Source organism: Vipera berus (assembly GCF_964194415.1).
Source record: "Vipera berus genome assembly, chromosome: 5".
NCBI classification, from domain to species: Eukaryota; Metazoa; Chordata; class Lepidosauria; order Squamata; family Viperidae; genus Vipera; species Vipera berus.
The window spans coordinates 100,074,653-100,094,375 of NC_138207.1; the positions used below are offsets into that span (position 1 = coordinate 100,074,653).

General features: G+C 44.2%; 1 protein-coding gene across 1 annotated transcript; it reads left to right on the plus strand.

Moving 5' to 3' along the window:
- Nucleotides 1-272: 272 nt before the first annotated feature.
- DYDC1 (DPY30 domain containing 1) lies at nt 273-6,236 on the plus strand (the record flags this gene model as incomplete). Its single annotated transcript, XM_081329949.1, has 5 exons — nt 273-419; nt 1,852-1,974; nt 4,524-4,619; nt 4,968-5,084; nt 6,039-6,236. 5 exons carry the CDS (start codon nt 273-275, stop codon nt 6,234-6,236), a joined length of 681 nt encoding a protein of 226 aa, XP_081186075.1.
- Nucleotides 6,237-19,723: the final 13,487 nt, after the last annotated feature.

The following is a 19,723-nucleotide window of genomic DNA, read 5'->3' on the forward strand; positions in this document are numbered from 1 at the left end:
TTCCTTCTCCTTCTCCTACTCCTCCTCTTCTTCTCCTCCTCCTCCTCTTCTCCTTCTCCTCCCCCCTTCTCCTCCCCCTCTTCCTCCTCCTCCTCCTCCCCCCTCTCCCTTCTTCTCCTTGGTGTTGTGATGAGAGGCTCAACAAACCAACTTATAACAGTTGGCATTGGAAACACAAAGTCATGTACGCATTGATTTTGTTATTCAACTTGTGGTGGTTTTTTTTTGTTTTTAACAGATCTCTCTAATTTAGAGATACCCGGGAGCCAGCCATGGAGAGCGCCTATCTGAGAAGAAACCTGGGCGCTTGCTTGGCAGAAGGCCTTGCTGAAATTGCGGAACATCGGCCCTCAGATCCTGTCTTGTACCTGGCCCACTGGATTTACAAGTACAAGAAGAACATGATTGAAGAGATGCAGGTGGGATTTCGGCCTCTAGTCCCCCTTTTTTTTCGGGGGGTGGGTGGGGGGCGTTCTGCAGAATTCTGAAGGCACCTCGGAATTTCTGCAATTTCACAGAGCGGTCAGTTTTTGAGAGCTGACTCTCTATTTCTTGTTCTTTCAAGTCCTGAAAATAGTTTTTGTTCCTTAAGGTCAATAGTCAAATTTCTCATGCTCCTGATTCACCAGGACTGTGAACTCCTGGGCTTTTGATTTTTCAAGGGGAAAGGTAGTGTGATAGTGTTTCAGCTCTCCCCCTTAACCCTTTATCCCCCTTCCTTTCCTTTCCTTTCCTTTCCTTTCCTTTCCTTTCCTTTCCTTTCCTTTCCTTTCCTTTCTTTTCCTTTCTTTTCCTTTCCTTTCCTTTCCTTTCCTTTCCTTTTTATTCCCTTTCCTTTCCTTTCCTTTCCTTTCCTTTCCTTTCCTTTCCTTTCCTTTTTATTCCCTTTCTTTTCCTTCCTTAATTATCCTTTCTTTTCCTTTCCTTTCCTTTTTATTCCCTTCCTTTCCTTTCCTTTCCTTTCCTTTTTATTCCCTTTCTTTCCCTTCCTTAATTATCTTTTCCTTTCCTTCCCTTCCCTTCCCTTCATCTTTTCATTATTCCTTTCATCTTCCCTTATTTCCTCTTCCCTTCTCTTCATCTTCTCCTTCCCTTCATCTTTTGCTTCCTCCTTTCCTTCTTTTATTTCCCCTTCCCTTCATCTTTTCCTCCCTTCCCTTCATCTTTTCCTTCCCTTCTTTTTTATTCCTCCTTTGATTCCTCCTTTATTTTCCCTTCCCTCCACTCTTCTTTTTCCATCCTTCCTTCCTTCCACTTTTTCCTTCCTTCCTTCCTTCCTTCCTTCCTTCCTTCCTTCCTTCCTTCCTTCCTTCCTTCCTTCCTTCCTTTTTTCTTTTTTCTTTTTTCTTCTTTCTTTCTTTCTTTCTTTCTTTCTTTCTTTCTTTCTTTCTTTCTTTCTTTCTTTCTTTTCTTTCCATACCATAAATACATTGTAGATGGGATGAGGGGGCGTAACACATTTTCTTTCAGCCTCCCACGAGGTGGAGGAAATGGAATTTTGCGACTCAGGCTCCAAGCCCAGCCAAACATTAAATAATGTCCTTTGCTTCTCATTCTCGCTGTTTTGAGGGTGGCAAAAACAGAGGAAAAAAGTCAAGAGGGTTGGGGGCTGCCTGCAAACTCCTTTTGAAGGACTGATGGGATCCTTCCTTTGGCCTGCATGTAGCCAGTTTTCGGCTCCTTGAAACTAAAACAGAACTCTTCTCTGCTCTTCCTCTTTCCATTCTTCTCCTCTCTATTGGTATGCAGGACTGGCCTTGAGTTCTCTCAGCTTCCACCCACAAAACCCAATTTTCTAAAAGGCCCTGCAGTTGTGGGAGCTGTCAGATGTTTGTTTTATTGCACCCTTAGAGGAAATTGGACAGGGAAGAACTGGAGCGAGAGCGTGAGGAGGCTCAAAAGGAAGTCGAAATGCTGGAAAAAATGAAAGAAGAAGAACTTTTGATTCAACAGAAGCTGGAAGTAGAGAGACAGGTACGATGCTCTGTTGTTGTTGTTGTTTTTAATGTACACATTTGTGTCACAACGGCGGTTTAAGTCTTCCGATTGTATATTTTAGACCGCGGGTGAAATGCAATGTCCCCCGATTTAAAATGTTTTGTTTTTGCAGGGTTGGCCGTCTTCTTAAAGCGAATCAATGCCCTAGGTCATCTCTCAAGGCAAATTAGCCCCCCCCAAAGCTTTTTCGTAAATGTAAAATATAAATGTTGCTATTAAGCGGTGGCTCAGTGGGTGAGGACGCTGAGCTTGTCGATCAGAAGGTCGGCGGTTTGGCAGGTCGAATCCCGAGTGCCGTGTAACAGAGTGAGCGCCTGTTACTCGTCCCAGCTTCTGCCAACCTAGCAGTTCGAAAGCACGTAAAAATGCAAGTAGAAAAATAGGGACCGCTACGGTGGGAAGGTAACAGCGTTCCGTGCGCCTTTGGCGTCGAGTCATGCCGGCCACATGAACACGGAGACGTCCTCCGACAAGCGCTGGCTCTTCGGCTTTGCAACGGAGATGAGCACCGGCCCCTAGAGTCGGAAACGACTAGCACGCATGTGCGGGGGAACCTTTACCTTTACCTGTTATGCCTATATCAATCTAGCAGAACAATTACACTGACCTCTTTTTTACTCTGAAATCATGCTGTCTCTCTGAGCCCAGGTCTTACGGCTTAAAGACGCATGCATTTCAAAGAACTAAACATTTTAACCTATTATTATTTACCACTCATTTACCATTCCTTTTATTCATCCATTCCTTGATTCACCGCTTACTCCCATATATTGGGTTTTGGTGAACTGGGTTAAATGTGGAGCTACTCTCTAAGATTAGGCAGAAAAATAAAGATACAATTAGATTATTGTTGCTTTCAGTAGATGTAGCCTGGGTATGTGTCATTATGTAAGCCAAACCTAATTAACCACCTTGGAAAATCCAGAGCTTTTTATTATGGTTCAGAGAGCTGAATTCATCCAGTCGCTGTGTTTTAAAACTGTATCTACAATCTATGACTTAGTGATGTTGTTTAAAAGAGAGGCTCATTGTTCCTGGCCAAATTAAAATACTTTCTTCCTCCAATTTTTGAAGGACCAGAAAAGCATATCATTTTTTTATTTTTTTTGGGGGGGGGTTGTTGTGAATAAAAGCATCCTATTCTGAGACAGATTTAAGGAGAATTTAGGAAAGTGATTGGTGGATGCCCTGGCTTTATTTACCTTGACAATCAAGATCACTCGAGAGCTGGAACAATATCCACCAAGGCTTTCCTTACCGTGGAAAAGGCGAGTTTTAACCGGTGACTAAACTAAAGGGGCTTAGCCACTGATAAAAACTTGCTTTGATCTTGTACAAATATTTTGCAGGGATGTGTTCAAGCTAGTTTTGGACAGGGGTTCCGCATTACTTAGATCAAGTGCTCTTTGAGACCACTGCTCTTCGGGACTAGACTAGACTAGACTAAACTGTGATTGAACCTCCACAAAAAGGCAAATTCTTCTTCCCAAGGAAACAGGGTAGTTCTTCTCTAACCCCAGTTCTGGCTTAGAACAAACTGTGGATCTCTCCGAGCATAGCTGTTTGCCTGCAGGTGTTTCATTGCCCAACTAGGTATCAAACTTTGGGGGGAATCCAAAGTTTGATACCTAGAATAGAATCTGTTCTATTCTACAATCTATTCCATTCTATTCTATTTTCTATTCTATTCTATTCTATTCTATTCTATTCTATTCTATTCTATTCTATTCTATTTTCTATTCTATTTTCTATTCTAGTCTAGTCTAGTCTAGTCTAGTCTAGTCTATATTTTCTATTCTATTCTATTCTATTCTATTCTAATTTTCTATTTGATTTTCTATTCTGTTCTATATTTTCTATTTTCTATTCTGTTCTATTCTACAATCTATTCTATTCTATTCTATTTTCTATTCTATATTTTCTATTCTATTTTCTATTCTATATTTTCTATTCTATTTTCTATTCTGTTCTATTCTACAATCTATTCTATTCTTTTCTATTTTCTATTCTATATTTTCTATTCTATTTTCTATTCTATTCTATTCTATTCTACAATCTATTCTATTCTATTCTATTTTCTATTCTATATTTTCTATTCTATTTTCTATTCTATTTTCTATTCTATTCTATTCTATTCTATTCTATTCTATTCTATTCTATTCTATTCTATTCTATTCTATTCTATTCTATTCTATTCTATTCTATTTTCTATTCTATATTTTCTATTCTATTCTTATTCTTATTCTTATTCACCTCATGAGGATGTGTCCTTCACAAATACTTAGCAAGGATTCCTCTGGGCCACGATCAGAAGGACGAGGACCAAGTCTTTCTTCCATTACACTCAGAATTTAGTTTTGGGGCTCCTATCTCTCTTTTCATGGCTTTGTCCTCCTTCCACCATCTGTCCCCTCCATGGTATGCAGCAGGCCTGGCCCTCTGATGCGAGTTCTGTCATTTGAACCAAAGTGGCCCTGAGCGAGTGACTCTTTGCTAACTGAAACGCTTGCGTGAAACGGTTGCAGGCCCAGATGGAGCGAGAGCTGGAGGTGCGGGAGAGGATGGACCGCGACAAGGCCGAGGACCTCGTGCAGGAGCAGAAACGACAGGCAGAGTTGGAGGTAAGAGAAAGTGCCCCCCACCCACATTTCAACCCCCAAGAAAGGTATCATAATCCCAGTGTGGAGGAACCAGACTGGTTCACCAGAGGCAGCCTCAGTGAGGAGAGAGAGACAGGGGAAAAAAATGCCGGCTCCTCGACGTGATTTCGTTTTCAATGCGAGGCCCGTATTTTATGACCCTCTTTCCCTTCATTTAAAGAGAAGGGTGGAGAAAAGAGTCCTTCCCACCCCCTCAGTCTCAGCCTCATGACGCCCCTGCCGATGAGAATTCTCTTTCTCCGTGTTAGCTGGATTGTATGTCCCACCATCCCCAGCCTCTAGAGATCATCCAGTGAATGTTTGTTCCAGGCGAAGATTGCCGCTGAAAAGGAGGCAGCCTCGAAGACTTTGGCTGAGCTAACTGACAAATATGGAGCTCCTCACCTCAGTCGGGTTGAAGAGATCGATGAAATGGAGCAATCTGAAGTAAGTAAAATTACTCTATCCAGGCCTGTCCTCTCTCTCTCTCTCTCTCCCTCCCTCTCTTTCTTCTCTGTCTCTCTCCCTCCCTATATCTCTTCTCTCTCTTTTCTCCCTCCCTCCCTCTTTTCTCTCTCTCTCCTTTCCTATCTGTCTCTCCCACTCTATTCTCTCCCTCCCTCCCTCCCTCTTCTCTCTTCCCTTTCTCTCTCCTTCCCTCTTTCTCTTTCCTTCTCTTTCTTTCTCCCTCTCTCTCTCCCTCTTTCTCCCTGCCTTTCTTTCTTTCTTCTCTCTCCCTCCCTCTCTTTCCTTCTTTCTTTCTCCCTCTCTCTCTCCCTCTTTCTCTCTCCCTGCCTTTCTTTCTTCTCTCTCTCCCTCCTTCTCTCTTCTCTCTCCCCTCCCTCCCTCTCTCTTCTCTCCCTCCCTCCATTTCTTCTCTCTCCTCTCTCTCTGTCTCTCCCTCCCCCTCTTTCTGTTCTCTCTCTCTCCCTCTCTTCTCTTCCCTCCCTCCCTTTCTCTCTGTTCCCTCTCTCTTCTCTCCCTCCCTCCTTCCGTCTCTTCCTCTCTCTTTCCTTCCCCCCTCTCCCTCCCCCCTCTCTTCTCTCTCCCCCTCTCCCTCTCCTTCTCTCTCTCCCTCCCTCTCTCCCCCCTCTCATCTATCTATCTATCTATCTATCTATCTATCTATCTATCTATCTATCCATCCATCCATCCATCCATCCATCTATCCATCCATTTATCCTGCGAGCTATCATCTATCTTTCTATTATCTGTCCATTCTAATATAATACATGATAGGGGTCAACCTAATCATGCCGGTGCAGAGGAATCTTCTCAACTGAAGGTTAGCATTTGCTTGGGAATCAGTGAAATTCAAAGGAGGTTAGACTTAGGCCGCTTGTGGCTACGTAGGGAATCTAGGCTGGTGCCTCTTTTAACTCTGCCTCCGGGTTCTACCAGAATCTGGAGGTGCAGTTAAGAAAGGGATCCGCCCAGAACCCCTTCCCTAGTGATGCAAGTGTTTCTTACAACAGTCACCTCACCCGTCAAGCCAGGTGTTCGGTCCCTGCCACGGAAGCTTTCCAGGTTGACGCTATCTTTACCAGGTTTCAGGAGAACCTTAATGTAGAAGACCCCAGTGGGGAGACTACTCCATAGCAGCCTGTTCCTGGGCCTTACTGCCTCTTACCTTCCCCCAAATGAAGGACAATTGAAGACTCCTCCAGTGAAGACTGTTATTAGCTGGGTCCATTGAGCGTGAACCAACTCACCTGATATGGTAATAAGGGACTGAGCTTACGTAGGGGGGCCTGAAGGCAAAAACATATGAAAGGATGTCTAGCTTAATGAAGAGAAGGACTAGGGGTGACATGACAGGAGCCTTGGTGGAGCAGTGGGCTAATGCCTCCTTAAGTAACACCAGCTGCCTGCAATTAGTGCAGGTTCGCGTCCCACCAGGCTCAAGGTTGACTCAGCCTTCCATCCTTCCGAGGTAGGTAAAATGAGGACACAGATTGTTGGGGGCAATTAAGCTGACTTTGTAATAATGCCGCTTTGGGGGGGGGGCGAAAGCCCTAATAAGCAGGCATATACATAGAATGAAGGCTATTGCTAAGCACATTGGTTTGTGCTTAAATCGTAAGCCGCCCTGAGTCTTCGGAGAAGGGCGGGATATAAATGGGATTAAAATAAAAATTAAAAAAAATGATAGCAATGCTCCAATATCTCAGGGGCTGCCCCAAAGAAGAGGGAGCCAAGCTATTCTCCAAAGCCCCTGAAGGCAGGACAAGAAGCAACGGATGGAAACCAATCCAGGAGAGAAACAACCTGGAACTAAGGAGAAATTTCCTGACGGTTAGAACAACTAACCAGTGGAACAACCTGCCTCCAGAAGCGGTGAATGCTCCAACACTGGAAGTTTTTAAGAAGAGACTGGACAGCCCTTCGTCTGAAATGGTACAGGGTTTCCTCCCTGAGCAGGGGTTTGGACTAGATGACCTCCAAGGTCCCTTCCAGCTCTCTTATTCTGTTTGACTAATATGGAAACCCTGTAAAGCTTGATAGGTGAAAGCCAGCAAAGCAGGGCCAGAGTGTTAAGTCTCCCCGGCAAACGTATGAACTGCTCTCTTTTGTATGGATGATGGTTTGTCTGGAGACTTAATGGGCTTCCTTCTGCTTCCTTTAGCAGCCCAAGTTACCATCCACCAACCCGTTTTACTTTTGCCCATTTTCCTGGACAGTTGGGTCCCCTCTCAAAGAAGCTTTGGTAGTGAAAAAAAAACAAAACAAGAGCTGCTTTAAAAAGAAAAAAAAACCCTATTTCATTCAAACTTTAAAAACCAAAGCACTCAGAAAGCTTATTGCAGACCTAGTTTACGATCTGCAATTATCTCTTATACTTCTCTAACGCCGTATTTTTATTTTTTTACTGTTGTCTTCTCTTAAGCGATCGTTTTTATTTTTTAATTTATTTTTTTACTGCGGATGCTTGAATTTGTACGTGTTTTTAAATGCAAACTACCAAGTTTCCTTTTTTTTTCTCGTTCGGGTGGTGTCGAACTGCTTCCGCGAAATAAAATAAACGATCAGGTTGCTTGGCTGGGCTTTACAAATTCCACTAATCCTATAAAACTCGCTTCAGTCTTTCTCCCATTTCTCTCTCCCTGCCCTCGTCTTCCTCCCCCCCCCTATTTTTTAGCATGCCTTGACTACTGTTCCCGATTCGGAGGAAGAACAATAAATCCGTTCCTGTAGATTCCAGAAATATCATGATTTTCGGCAAACGCAGATTAAACACATCAAGGAGACTTAGAATAAGTTAATACAGTTAAGTGAATTGAAATTTTTTTTTAAAAAAACAACATTAAAATTTAGCCTAACGCGCTTCGTGTTTTATTGTTTTTCCTTATTGGAAATGCTTTGGTAAGGCCACACCTGGAATACTGCATCCAGTTTTGGTCACCACGATGTAAAAAAGATGTCGAGACTCTAGAAAGGGTACAGAGAAGAGCAACAAAGATGATTGGGGGACTGGAGGCTAAAACATATAGGGAACGGTTGCTGGAATTGGGTATGTGTAGTTTAATAAAGAGAAGGGTGAGGGGTGACATGATAGCAGTGTTCCAATATCTCAGGGGCTGCCACAAAGAAGAGGGAATCAAGCTATTCTCCAAAGCACCTGAAAGCAGGACAAGAATCCTAACGGATGGAAACTAGTCAAGGAGAGAAGCAACCTAGAACTAAGGAGAAACTTTCTGACAGTTAGAACAATTAACCAGTGGAACCACCTGCCTCCAGAAGTGGTGAATGCTCCAAAACTGGAAGTTTTTAAGAAGAGACTGGACAGCCATTTGCCTGAAATGGTATAGGGTTTCCTGCCTGAGCAGGGGGTTGGACTAGATGACCTCCAAGGTCCCTTCCAACTTTTATTATTATTATTATTATTATTATTATTATTATTATTATTATTATTATTATTATTATTATTATTATTATTATTATTAATATATAATGGTATAATGGTGAGAATATTGTAAAGTCTCCTTAGAGTCGATCTCAAATCTAAGCAGAGTTTCTGAGAGTCATTTTCAACTTTAAGAGGTGAGTTAATATGTTCATGTCATTGTGGCGTCCCCTGGTGCTCTCTGAGCTGGGTTGTTTTCTTGCAGACATTTCATTACCCAACTAGGTAACACCATCAGTGTTAGAAGGGGTTGAGGTTTGCGGAGTGGAGGAGAAAATGGAGGAGGAGGAGGACTGTGGGGTCCCTGGTGCTCTCTGAACTGGCTTGTTTTTTTGCACACGTTTCATTACCCAACTAGGTAACACCATCAGTGTTAGAAGGGGTTGAGGTTTGCGGAGTGGAGGAGAAAATGGAGGAGGAGGAGGACTGTGGGGTCCCTGGTGCTCTCTGAACTGGCTTGTTTTTTTGCACACATTTCATTACCCAACTAGGTAACACCATCAGTGCTAGAAGGGATTGGGGTTTGCAGAATGGAGGAGAAAACGAAGGAGGAGGAGGAGGAAGGCTGTGGGATCCCTGGTGCTCTCTGAGCTGGCTTGTTTTCTTGCAGACGTTTCATTACCCAAATGGGTAACATCCTCAGTGCTAGACTTGATCTCCCAGACACAGAAGAACAGACCACAGGCTGTCCAAAGAACTGGTTCTTCTGTCAAAATGGTCCTACCCTTGGAAAGTCCCCCCCCTCATTTATTCCAGACCCACCTTCCTGTAACCTCAAAGTTCCACCTTAAGGACTCCTTATGCCTAAGCCAGGGGTAGGCAACCTTGGGTCTTTTATGACTCGTGGACTCCAACTCCCAGAATTCCTGAGCCAGCCACGCTGAGGGGAAAGGGAGAGGTTTCCAAGCTGAGACATGCTGGCTCAGGAATTCTGGGAGTTGAAGTCCACAAGTCATAAAAGACCCAAGGTTGCCTACCCCTGGCCTAAGCAATGGCAGGGGGGGAATCTTCAAAGCAGGATGACAAAATTAGAGCTGGCGTAACAGATATTGGAGAAAAGTAAAGCAGGATGAATTTGCCAAAAGCACTGTTTTGGCACCCATACCTCCCCTGCACACCTGGATGGGGTGTTTTGGAGAAGTACCAAACATTATCAGGTACAATTAGGAGAACGATTCGGGCATTGGTATCCAAATGCCAACGTGTAGATCGATTCTGCCTCTTTCCCTCCAACGTATTCCACAACTTATCTAGCTAAACCTGACATGTTCTGCAGGGACCACTGTAAAGAATGCGTTGGTAGTTATATGTCTCTCACAGCTGTTGCCATCTGACCAGGATGAAAACTGATATGGAGCCCAGAATAAAGCTTGAATTCAGTGAAGATGTTTAACCAGCCACACTGATATCAAGAACAGGAATCCATGCAGTGCTATAAATAAAGTGAAGGCAGCAGAGGCAGCTACCGATACTTGGGGGTCTCCGAATACAGGCTGTTTCCCTTGCTACTCCCGCTAGCCTCAAGTCTTCGACAAACCTCATCCCAGGCAGTGGAGCTCACTTAGTTATCATAGGCAATTGTCATAATGATCAGAGCCATCCTACAGCCATGAGCCAGCAATGTGCTGCAGCTGCCAAAATAGCCAACTCAGTCCTAGGCTGCATCGTCAGAAGGATAGTATTGTTGAAGGAAAAGTCTTCATCATGGTTCAGTCCAAGCCAGGAAATAAACAACATGGCGACTGCTTTAGAAAGAAGGTTGCAGTTTATTGAAGAGGAGAGCCAGACAAGAAGATGGCTCTGGAAGAAAAGAGTGTGAGCACATGTAGGGAGTGGGTTTTTATACCCTCTGGAGCCTTTTGTTTGGAGTTGCTTCCTGTTCCTGTTTGAGGCTTTGTATTTCCTGCGTCATGTATTCTGACCTGAGTCTAGATGTGCCCTTTGGCATTTGTGGGTTAATCCTATTATGTCCTGTCTTAGAGTTTGGGTGGGGTATGTAGATTTTAGGTGTCTTTGTCTTAATCTTCTAGCTTCAACCTTCCTGCATGGATTATCACATCTGCATTTCTACAGAGCTGGTTTCTGCTTGGGGGAGGGAGAGTTGGGGCTATTAAGAAAACTGGGCATGCTTTTCTACCTCTTTAAGATCCTTTGAGGAAATATATTTTTCTGCCCTTTTAATATTTCCTTCTCTGGGGGGGCTGACTTCCCACAGTATCAAATGTTAGTACCGCTTTATAGTGCCTTGATAAGACCAGACTTGGAATACTGTGTCCAGTTTTAGTCACCACGACACACACAAAAAAAATATATCCTGAGACTCTACAAAGAGTGCAGAGAAGAGTAGCAAAAATGATTAGGACGCTGGAGGCTAAAACCGGAAGAACAGTGGCAGAAACGAAGTGCATCTTAACTAATGAAGAGAAGGACTAGGGGTGACATGATAGCCATCTTCCAGTATCTCAGGGGTTGCCCCAAAGAAGAGGGAGTCAAGCTATTCTCCAAAGTGCCCAAAGGCAGGACAAGAAGCAACGGATGGAAACTAATCAAGGAGAGAAGCAACCTGGAACTAAGGAGGAATTTCCTGGCGGTTAGAACAATTAACCAGTGGAAGGCCTTTTCCTCCAGAGGTTCTGGGTGCTCCATCACTGGAGGATTTTAAGAAGAAATTAGACAGCCATTTATCCAGAATAGTATAGGGTCTCCTGCATGAGAAGGGGCAAGGAGAAGATTTCAAGGACCCTCCCAACTCTGTTATTCTCTTATAGTTGGGCTGCAAAGCTGTGGACATTAAGACAGCAGCAAAGCGATTCAGCAACCTCTAACACTTTGATCCCATCTAGTGGACATCTGAAATTTTGCAGTCCAGAAATAGCCTGGAAGAGAAGAGGTCTCCCTGACTCTAGTGTAAAGGGAGGGACAGAGAAGGTAAGGAGAGAGAGAGAGTCTTGGGAGGATCAGACCCACCGCTGTAGTGAAGGAGAAGCTGCTACATGATTAGGTTTTTGCAGTCTATTCTCAGTTCCAAAGCACCTGAAGGCACAATGGATGGAAACTGATCAAGGAGAGATTAACCTAGAAAGAAGGAGGAATTTCCTGACAGTGAGAACAATCAACCAGTGGAACAGAAGTTGCCTTCAGAAGTTGTGGGAGCTTCATCACTGGCCATCTGTCAGAAAACAGTGTAGGCCAGGAGGTCTTTTAGTCCAGAGGTCCCCAACCTACAGGCTGTGGCCCTCTACTGGGCTGTGGCCTCTGTGAATTCTGGCCAGTGCACACGCGCATGTGCACATGCTCACCCCACCCCGTGCCACTGTTGCCACGAGTGTTGCGCAGGTGGCGGCAGCACCACTAGTATTGTGCGGGTGCCGGCATTGCGAGTGGCAGGTGGGCAACGGTGCACCACATGCAAGCAGCATTGCCATGAACTATGCAGGCCGCAGCGCGATCTTCACGCAGGGTGGTGGTGTGATCCTCGTGCTGGTGGCAGCATCTCTGCGGGCCATAGTGCAAGCCTCAGGCGGTGCGGCAGCACAAGCCTCACAACAGTAGTACCATCTCCGCGAGCCTGGCGGCACCTGCACCAGAAGCCTCACACATGTGCTGGCATTGCCGAGAGCCTCGTGCACACGTTCGCAGCCCCGTTTATGTTGGTGCACGCACACGCACGTGTGGCCACATTCACCCTTGCTCATGCACATGTGAGGCGCCTTCCCTTCCTTCTCTCCCACTGGGCCGCCAACCCAGAAAGTTTGGAGACCCTTTTTTTTAGTCCACCTAGCCAGGGGTCTCCAACATTAGCAACTTTAAGGTTTGTGGACTTCAACTCCCAGAGTTCCCCAGTCCTTAAGTTTTAAAGTTAACAGGGTTGGAGACCCCTGCCCTACACCCAGTGGTGGGATTCAAATAGGCGAACAACTGGTTCTCTGTGTGGATGCTGCTTCCGGAAGTCCATTCTGGGCCTGGTCAACAAAAAATTAGCTACCTGTTCTGCCGAAGTGGTGCGAATTGGCTGGATCCCACCCCTGCCTCCCTCCCTTCTGACTTCCCTCCCTCTTTTCCTTCCTTGACCTTCCTTCCTTCCCCTCCCTCCCTTCCATGACCTTCCAACTTCCCTCCCTCCCTGTTTCCTTCCTTCCTTCCTTCCTTCCTTCCTTCCTTCCTTCCTTCCTTCCTTCCTTCCTTCCTTCCTTCCTTTCTTTCTTTCTTTCTTTCTTTCTTTCTTTCTTCTTTCTTTCTTTCTTTCTTTCTTTCTTTCTTTCTTTCTTTCTCTCCCCTTCTTTCCTTCCTTCTTTTTCTTTCTGTATCTCTCCTTCCTTCCTTCCTTCCTTCCTTCCTTCCTTCCTTCCTTCCTTCCTTCCTTCCTTCTTTCTTTCTTTCTTTCTTTCTTTCTTTCTTTCTTTCTTTCTTTCTTTCTTTCTCTTTCTTTCCTTTTCCTCCTTCCCTCCAGTGGTAGGATTCAAATAGGTAAACAGCGATTTCTCTGTGTGGATGGCACTTCCGGAAGTCCATTCTGGGCCTGGGCAACCAAAAAATTAGCTACCGGTTCTGCCGAAGTGGTGCGAACCGGCTGAATCCCACCCCTGCCTAATCCAGTACACAGGATGGTTTGCTCATTTGATCTGATGGTTGAGATTGTGCCAGTTACTTCTGGATCTTTGGCTGAGTCAGGAGGGCTGTCCTTTGCTTATTGATTGTTCTGAAGGCTCTCCAACTGGCGGAGAGCCATCAGGATGGGTGGGAGTCTCTGCGGGGGGACGTGGTCAACCAATGGCAACGATGATCCCCCTGGGCGAGCGTGCTTGATTGTCCCCACTGACTCCAGGTTCATCCGGAGGACAACGATGTTTGTGTCCTTGAAGGGAAAAGGGAAACTTTAACAAACAATGTCCTTTGGCATACAGGAAGGGCCCTTCCAGGATAGCCGGACAATTCCAGCTCGAAAGATTGAAGCATTTAGCTTTCCACTGTTTTCCCACTTGGGATGATGATTGATTTAGCGCAATCAGTTTTGTTTCACAGAGCGGTGAGAAGTAGCATCAGGCTCTCTTTGAGACAGTCTGATTTTGTCTCTCATAGAAGGGCAGCAAAGTAACAGAATAACAGAGTTGGGAGGGACCTTGGAAGTCTTCTAGTCCAACCCCCTGCTCAGGCAGGAAACCCTATACAACTTCAGATAAATTGTCATCCAATCTCTTCTTAAAAACTTCCAGCGTTGGAGCGTTCACAAATTCTAGAGGCGGGTTGTTCCACTGGTTAATTGTTCTCCCTGCTAGGAACTTTCTCCTTAGTTCCAGGTTGCTTCTCTCCTTGATCAGTTTCCATCTGTCGCTTCTTGTCCTGCCTTCAGGAGTAGCTTGACTCCCTCTTTTTGGGGGCAACCCCTGAGATATTGGAACACAGCTATCATGTCACCCCTACTCCTTCTTTTCACTAGATTAGACACACCCAATTCCAGCAACCGTTCTTCATATGTTTTAGCCTCCAGTCCCCTGATCATCTTTGTTGCTCTTCTCTGCACTCTTTTTTAGAAGACCTAACTTTAGGGGTTCTTTTTAAAGGAATGAAATGTACTCTTTAAAAAAAAACATCTTGGTCGGCCATAGCATTTCTGAGCTGGGCAGTCACATAAATCCATTCAAATTTATAAATGCATCAATAATTACATTTGGAAGAGGCATTTATCCATAACCCATAGCTACTGCTAAGCTTGTAAGCCACCCTGAGTCTTCGGAAAAGGGCGGGATATAAATGGAATTAAAATAAAAAATAAAATAAATAGCTGCCCATCATCATCCTGACATGGGAAACAGACAGAAGAAGCTACAAACTGAGAAACGTGGTTCAGAAAAACAAGCTGTCTTTTACTTCTCCCAACAAAACTAGAGTAAAATACAAGTCGTTCTTGGCATATATACTGCATCCAGTTTTGGTCACCAGGATGTAAAAAAGATGTTATAAATAAATAAATGTTGAGGCTCTAGAAAGAGCGCAGAGAAGAGCAACAAAGACGATCAGGGGAGTGGAGGCTAAAACATATAAGGAACGGCTGCTGGAATTGGGAATGTCTAGTTTAATGAAGAGAAGGACGAGGGGGGACATGATAGCAGTCTTCCAATATCTCGGGGGCTGCCCCAAAGTCATCACAAAATCTAATGTTAAGGAGACACATCTTACCTATTTGAATATGTTCTATTTCTCACCATCTTACATCAACTAATTAATAACACAGTATAACATTCTTATTTTCTATTAATTTCTATTAATCGTCTTCCTCTGATTATGCTAGTATTTTTTTAATTTTAATTTGCAATGCTGGGAATTTAAGCACGGTTCTGACACTGGACAAAGGGTTCAAATCCCTGCAGGGTGGCAACGAGATTCTTCTTCTACTTACTTCTACATGGCTGGATCAGAAAATGCCTAGAAATTTGGGGGATTAGTAGAACATTCAGAGATAATTCAAAGTGTCAGTGAGTGTGTGGGAAAACAACAACAACAACAACAAAACGTTTAATAGCCAAGGCTGAAAACCATTGACAAAGTCAAAGCCGATGCATGAATATTCACTGTCACCTTTGGTATTTGTTTCAGAAATAACTCAGCTTTGCAAACATTTCAGCAAAAGTAAACGGGGGTGGGGGTGGGGGCTATCAGCTCTGGAAAGAAGGAGGGATCCAGAATAGCCCACTTGCTACGCATGGATAACCTCATCTTACAGTAGTGGCCAAAATTACGGAAACCTTTTTGGCAAAAGTGTCCAGTAGAAATGGCACCTTGGGTTAAGTTTCCACCAGTTTTTCTTCTAACTTCTTTATAACTGTAGCCTTGTTTCACTTAATAATACTATTTTACATCGCTTTCTGGGCGACCCGTCAACACTTTGCACCATGACTTTGATTTTATTGCGTTTTACAAGCTCACTCAATGAAAGAACACACACACACACACAAACCCAACCAACTTGGTAGCGATCACATAGCACACTGACAAATGTCCTTCCTCTCAGCTTCAATACACGACATCAGTCACTGGATCCTACTGCGATCTGATTGGCTCATTGCCAGAACAAGATGACACCCGATTGGCTCTCTAAACGCTCGTGCTCATTGGCTACAGTCAAACGAAGGAAAGCTACCTGATCTCAACCAAAGCAAGTTGCGCTTTCTTTTTCTGGTTATTTGGCTATAACTTTTCATAGAATACGGTACAGATAATTGAACAAACTATGTCACATTACATTCTTGATGAAATGATCTTTCCATTGGTTTATAATTTTATTTATTTATTTATTTATTTATTTTAATTCCATTTATATCCCGCCCTTCTCCGAAGACTATGGTACCACTCCCCCCAAAAAAAAGAAAAAAAGGAGGGGGGGTGTTATTAGCCATCAAACCTCAAAAATACACTTTTCCCAAAAGGTTTCCACAACTTTGGCCACAACTGTACGTTGCAAAAAAGCAAAAGCAGAGCTGGTAACTCTTGCCGAACAGCCGAACACGGACGCAGTGTAGGAATTATAGGAAGGCAGTTTGGGATGATAGGCAAATATGGAGCTGAGGCAATTAGAAGGTATCAAACTCGTTAAAAAAAAATGGTGGATTGCAGCCAATAAATGGAAATGCCACAGGAGGCAACCAGCATCAGAAGAAGATGTAAAGAGAATTGACATGAGCTTATTTGAATACTTGCTCCGATTCCTGGAATTTAATTATGGAAAAAATCTTTGGGAATAAATAAATGTGGAGCCAAGCCCGGTAGAGGAAGTCCTTGAGTTGCAACTGCAACGGAGCTCCAAATTTCTGTTGCTAAGTGAGTTTTGCCCCATTTTATGACCTTTCCTGCCGCCGTCGTTCAGTGAATCACTGCCGTTATTAAGTCACACGGCTGTTAAGTGAATCTGGATTTCCTGCATTGACTTTGCCTGTCAGAAGGTCGCAAAAGGGGATCGTGCGACACCTGCACCCTACCCCCGGAACGCTGCAACTGTCGTAAGTACATGCCAGTTGCCAAGTGTCTGAATTTTGATCACGTGACCCTGGGGATGCTGCAATGGTCGTAAGTGTGGAAAAACAGTCACTAAATGAATGGTTGTAGGTCAAGGACTACGTTCGTGCGCTCAAGCCAGTAGAGATTGCATATTCTTGTTTTTACATATTGGCCTTCCCTCCGAAGTGATTCCAGGAAGGGAGTTTTTCTTGTGGACCCTGGAACACAGACGCATCTCCCAAAAGCTTTTTGAGCTTGAAGATGTATGTCTAACCCAGGGGTAGGCAACCTTGGCTCTTTTATGACTGGTGGACTTCAACTCCCAGAATTCCTGAGCCAGCCATGCTGAGGGAAAAGGGAGAGGTTTCCAAGCTGAGCCATGCTGGCTCAGGAATTCTGGGAGTTGAAGTCCACGAGTCATGAATGGGGCCATAGTTCCCCCATGCTGGCTCAGGAATTCTGGGAGTTGAAATCCACGAGTTATGAAGGGGCCATATTTCCCCCATGCTGGCTCAGGAATTCTGGGAGTTGAAATCCACGAGTTATGAAGGGGCCATATTTCCCCCATGCTGGCTCAGGAATTCTGGGAGTTGAAATCCACGAGTTATGAAGGGGCCATATTTCCCCCATGCTGGCTCAGGAATTCTGGGAGTTGAAATCCACGAGTTATGAAGGGGCCATAGTTCCCCCATGCTGGCTCAGGAATTCTGGAAGTTGAAGTCCACGAGTCATAAAAGAGCCAAGGTTGCCTACCCCTGCCCTAGTCTATGTCCATGTCTATGTTGTTTATGTCTATGTTGTCTATGTCTATGTATACAGTATGTATATGTCTATATGTATATGTCTATGTTGTCTATGTATATGCATACAGTATATATATCTATATAGTATGTGTATGTGTATATGTGTATACAGTATGTATATGTATATGTATGCATATATGTATATGTATACAGTATGCGTATGTGTATATGTATGCAGTATGTATATGTATATGTATGCACATGCGTATATTTATATGTAGATGTATACACTGTGTATGTGTATATGCATACAGTATGTCTATGCGGTATGTAGATGTATACACTATGTATATGTATATAGTATGTATATGTATGCATATGCTTATATGTAGATGTATACACTATGTAGATGTAGATGTATACACTATGTAGATGTATGACATGCCTGTTATTTAATCCCAAATTTTAACACGTTGAGAGCAGACCGTGTAATAAAGAATTGGGCTTCAGTTCAAGCTTAATTTAGAGATAAATTCTTTCCGACTGAGTCTACGGAATAATTAGGCACGGACTATAAATGGTGACCAAGGCAAGAAGAAGAAAAAAAAAATAGGACCTAGAAATACTACAGAAGTAAAAATTGTCATGTATATCCAAGTGCTTTTTCAAAAGGCAGCTGGATTTTCTAGGGTTTTCCTTGAAGACGTTTCGCTTCTCCTCCAAGAAGCTTCTTTCAGTTCTTCTCCGATGAGCAGCAAAACGTTTTCAAGGAAAAACAACAACAACAAAACACGAGAAAGTCCACCTTTAATATGTACATGTTACTGATATGGAAGGGTGCAGAGTTCTATACATACGTTGTACAGAGTATATTTAAACGTGTACACTTTGAGAGCAAAAGGGACGCGGTGGCTCAGTGGGTTAGGACGCTGAGCTTGTCAATCAGAAGGTCGGCAGTTTGGTGGGTCGAATCCCGAGTGCCGCGTAGCAGAGTGAGCGCCTGTTACTTGTCCCAGCTTCTGCCAACCTAGCAGTTCGAAAGCACATAAAAATGCAAGTAGAAAAATAAGGACCCCTACGGTGGGAAGGTAACAGCGTTCCGTGCGCCTTTGGCGTCTAGTCATTCCGGCCACATGACCACGGAGACGTCCTCGGACAAGCGAGGATACGGCTTTGATACGGAGATGAGCACCGGCCCCTAGAGTCAGAAACGACTAGCACGCATGTGCGGGGGAAGCTTTACCTTACTTTGAGAGCAAGCAACTAAACTTAATTTTTAATGTGTGCCGTTGTGCCCACAGTAAAAAATGACAATAGAAGTTATCATCTTCATCATCATCATCATCATCATCATCACCATCATCATCCATCTGCCTTTTTTGGGGGGGGGGAAGCACCTTTGGGACAACCGTGACGTGGATGCCTGAGAATCTCGCTGGACACGGAGTCATCCCCTTCCTCTCCGGCCGACGTAAGTAAAACGCAACAGTGGTTTGACATCTGCTTGGATCATAAATGTCCAACTGGAATGCAGAAACTTTGACTGATGGAGGAAGGAACAGCCGGGGTGAAAAGTGAAACGGGGGGGCTTTGCGGCAAAACACCAAAATAAATCTGATGTCAAACAATTTCGGGATTGGAAGCCTCGCCTCCCAAGAATGTTGGCAAGGAGCTGTCCAACCGCTTCCTTCCATTTCCCCCCACCTCCCAAGCAGGGTTGTTTCCCACAAGTAATTGGCTGGATTGGAACACACCTCTTTGGTTCATGATTATCTCCCTTCCACGTTGTTTTTGCCACTGGGCAGAAGGAGAGAGAGAGGGAGGGGGAGACAGAGAGAGAGGGAGGGAGAGAGAGAGAGAGAGAAGCAAGGGAGTGGGGTGGATTTATTTATTCAGTTGAGAACTGCAAACGTTCATGATTTGGGGGTGTCTGTTTTTTGCAGAGGGATCATTGGCTAAGCATGTGGCCACGCTTGGGACATCTTGCATCCCATTTGATTGGAGATATTGGATTCGCATCCAGGACATTCCTGGTTGCTTAGATCAGCAGGAGAGCAATTCTGGGAAAAAATAAAACAAAAAGGTGCCTGCTTGCAAACCTTGCCTACTTAATTCACAAGACAGACCTTTCTCCACTCTGGGAAATCCTTTCCTAAGAAAGGGCTTTTGGCTTCCACCCACCCGGGCTTTGAGAATATTGCAAAGATGCCTCTCTATGGCTAACAACAACAACAACAACAACAACAACAACAACAACAACAATAATAATAATAATAATAATAATAATAATACAGTTGGAAGGGACCTTGGAGGTCATCTAGTCCAACTCCCTGCTCAGGCAGGGAACCCTATACCATTTCAGACAAATGGCTGTCCAGTCTCTTCTTAAAAACTTCCTGTGTTGGAGCATTCATCGCTTCTGGAGGCAGGTTGTTCCACTGGTTAAT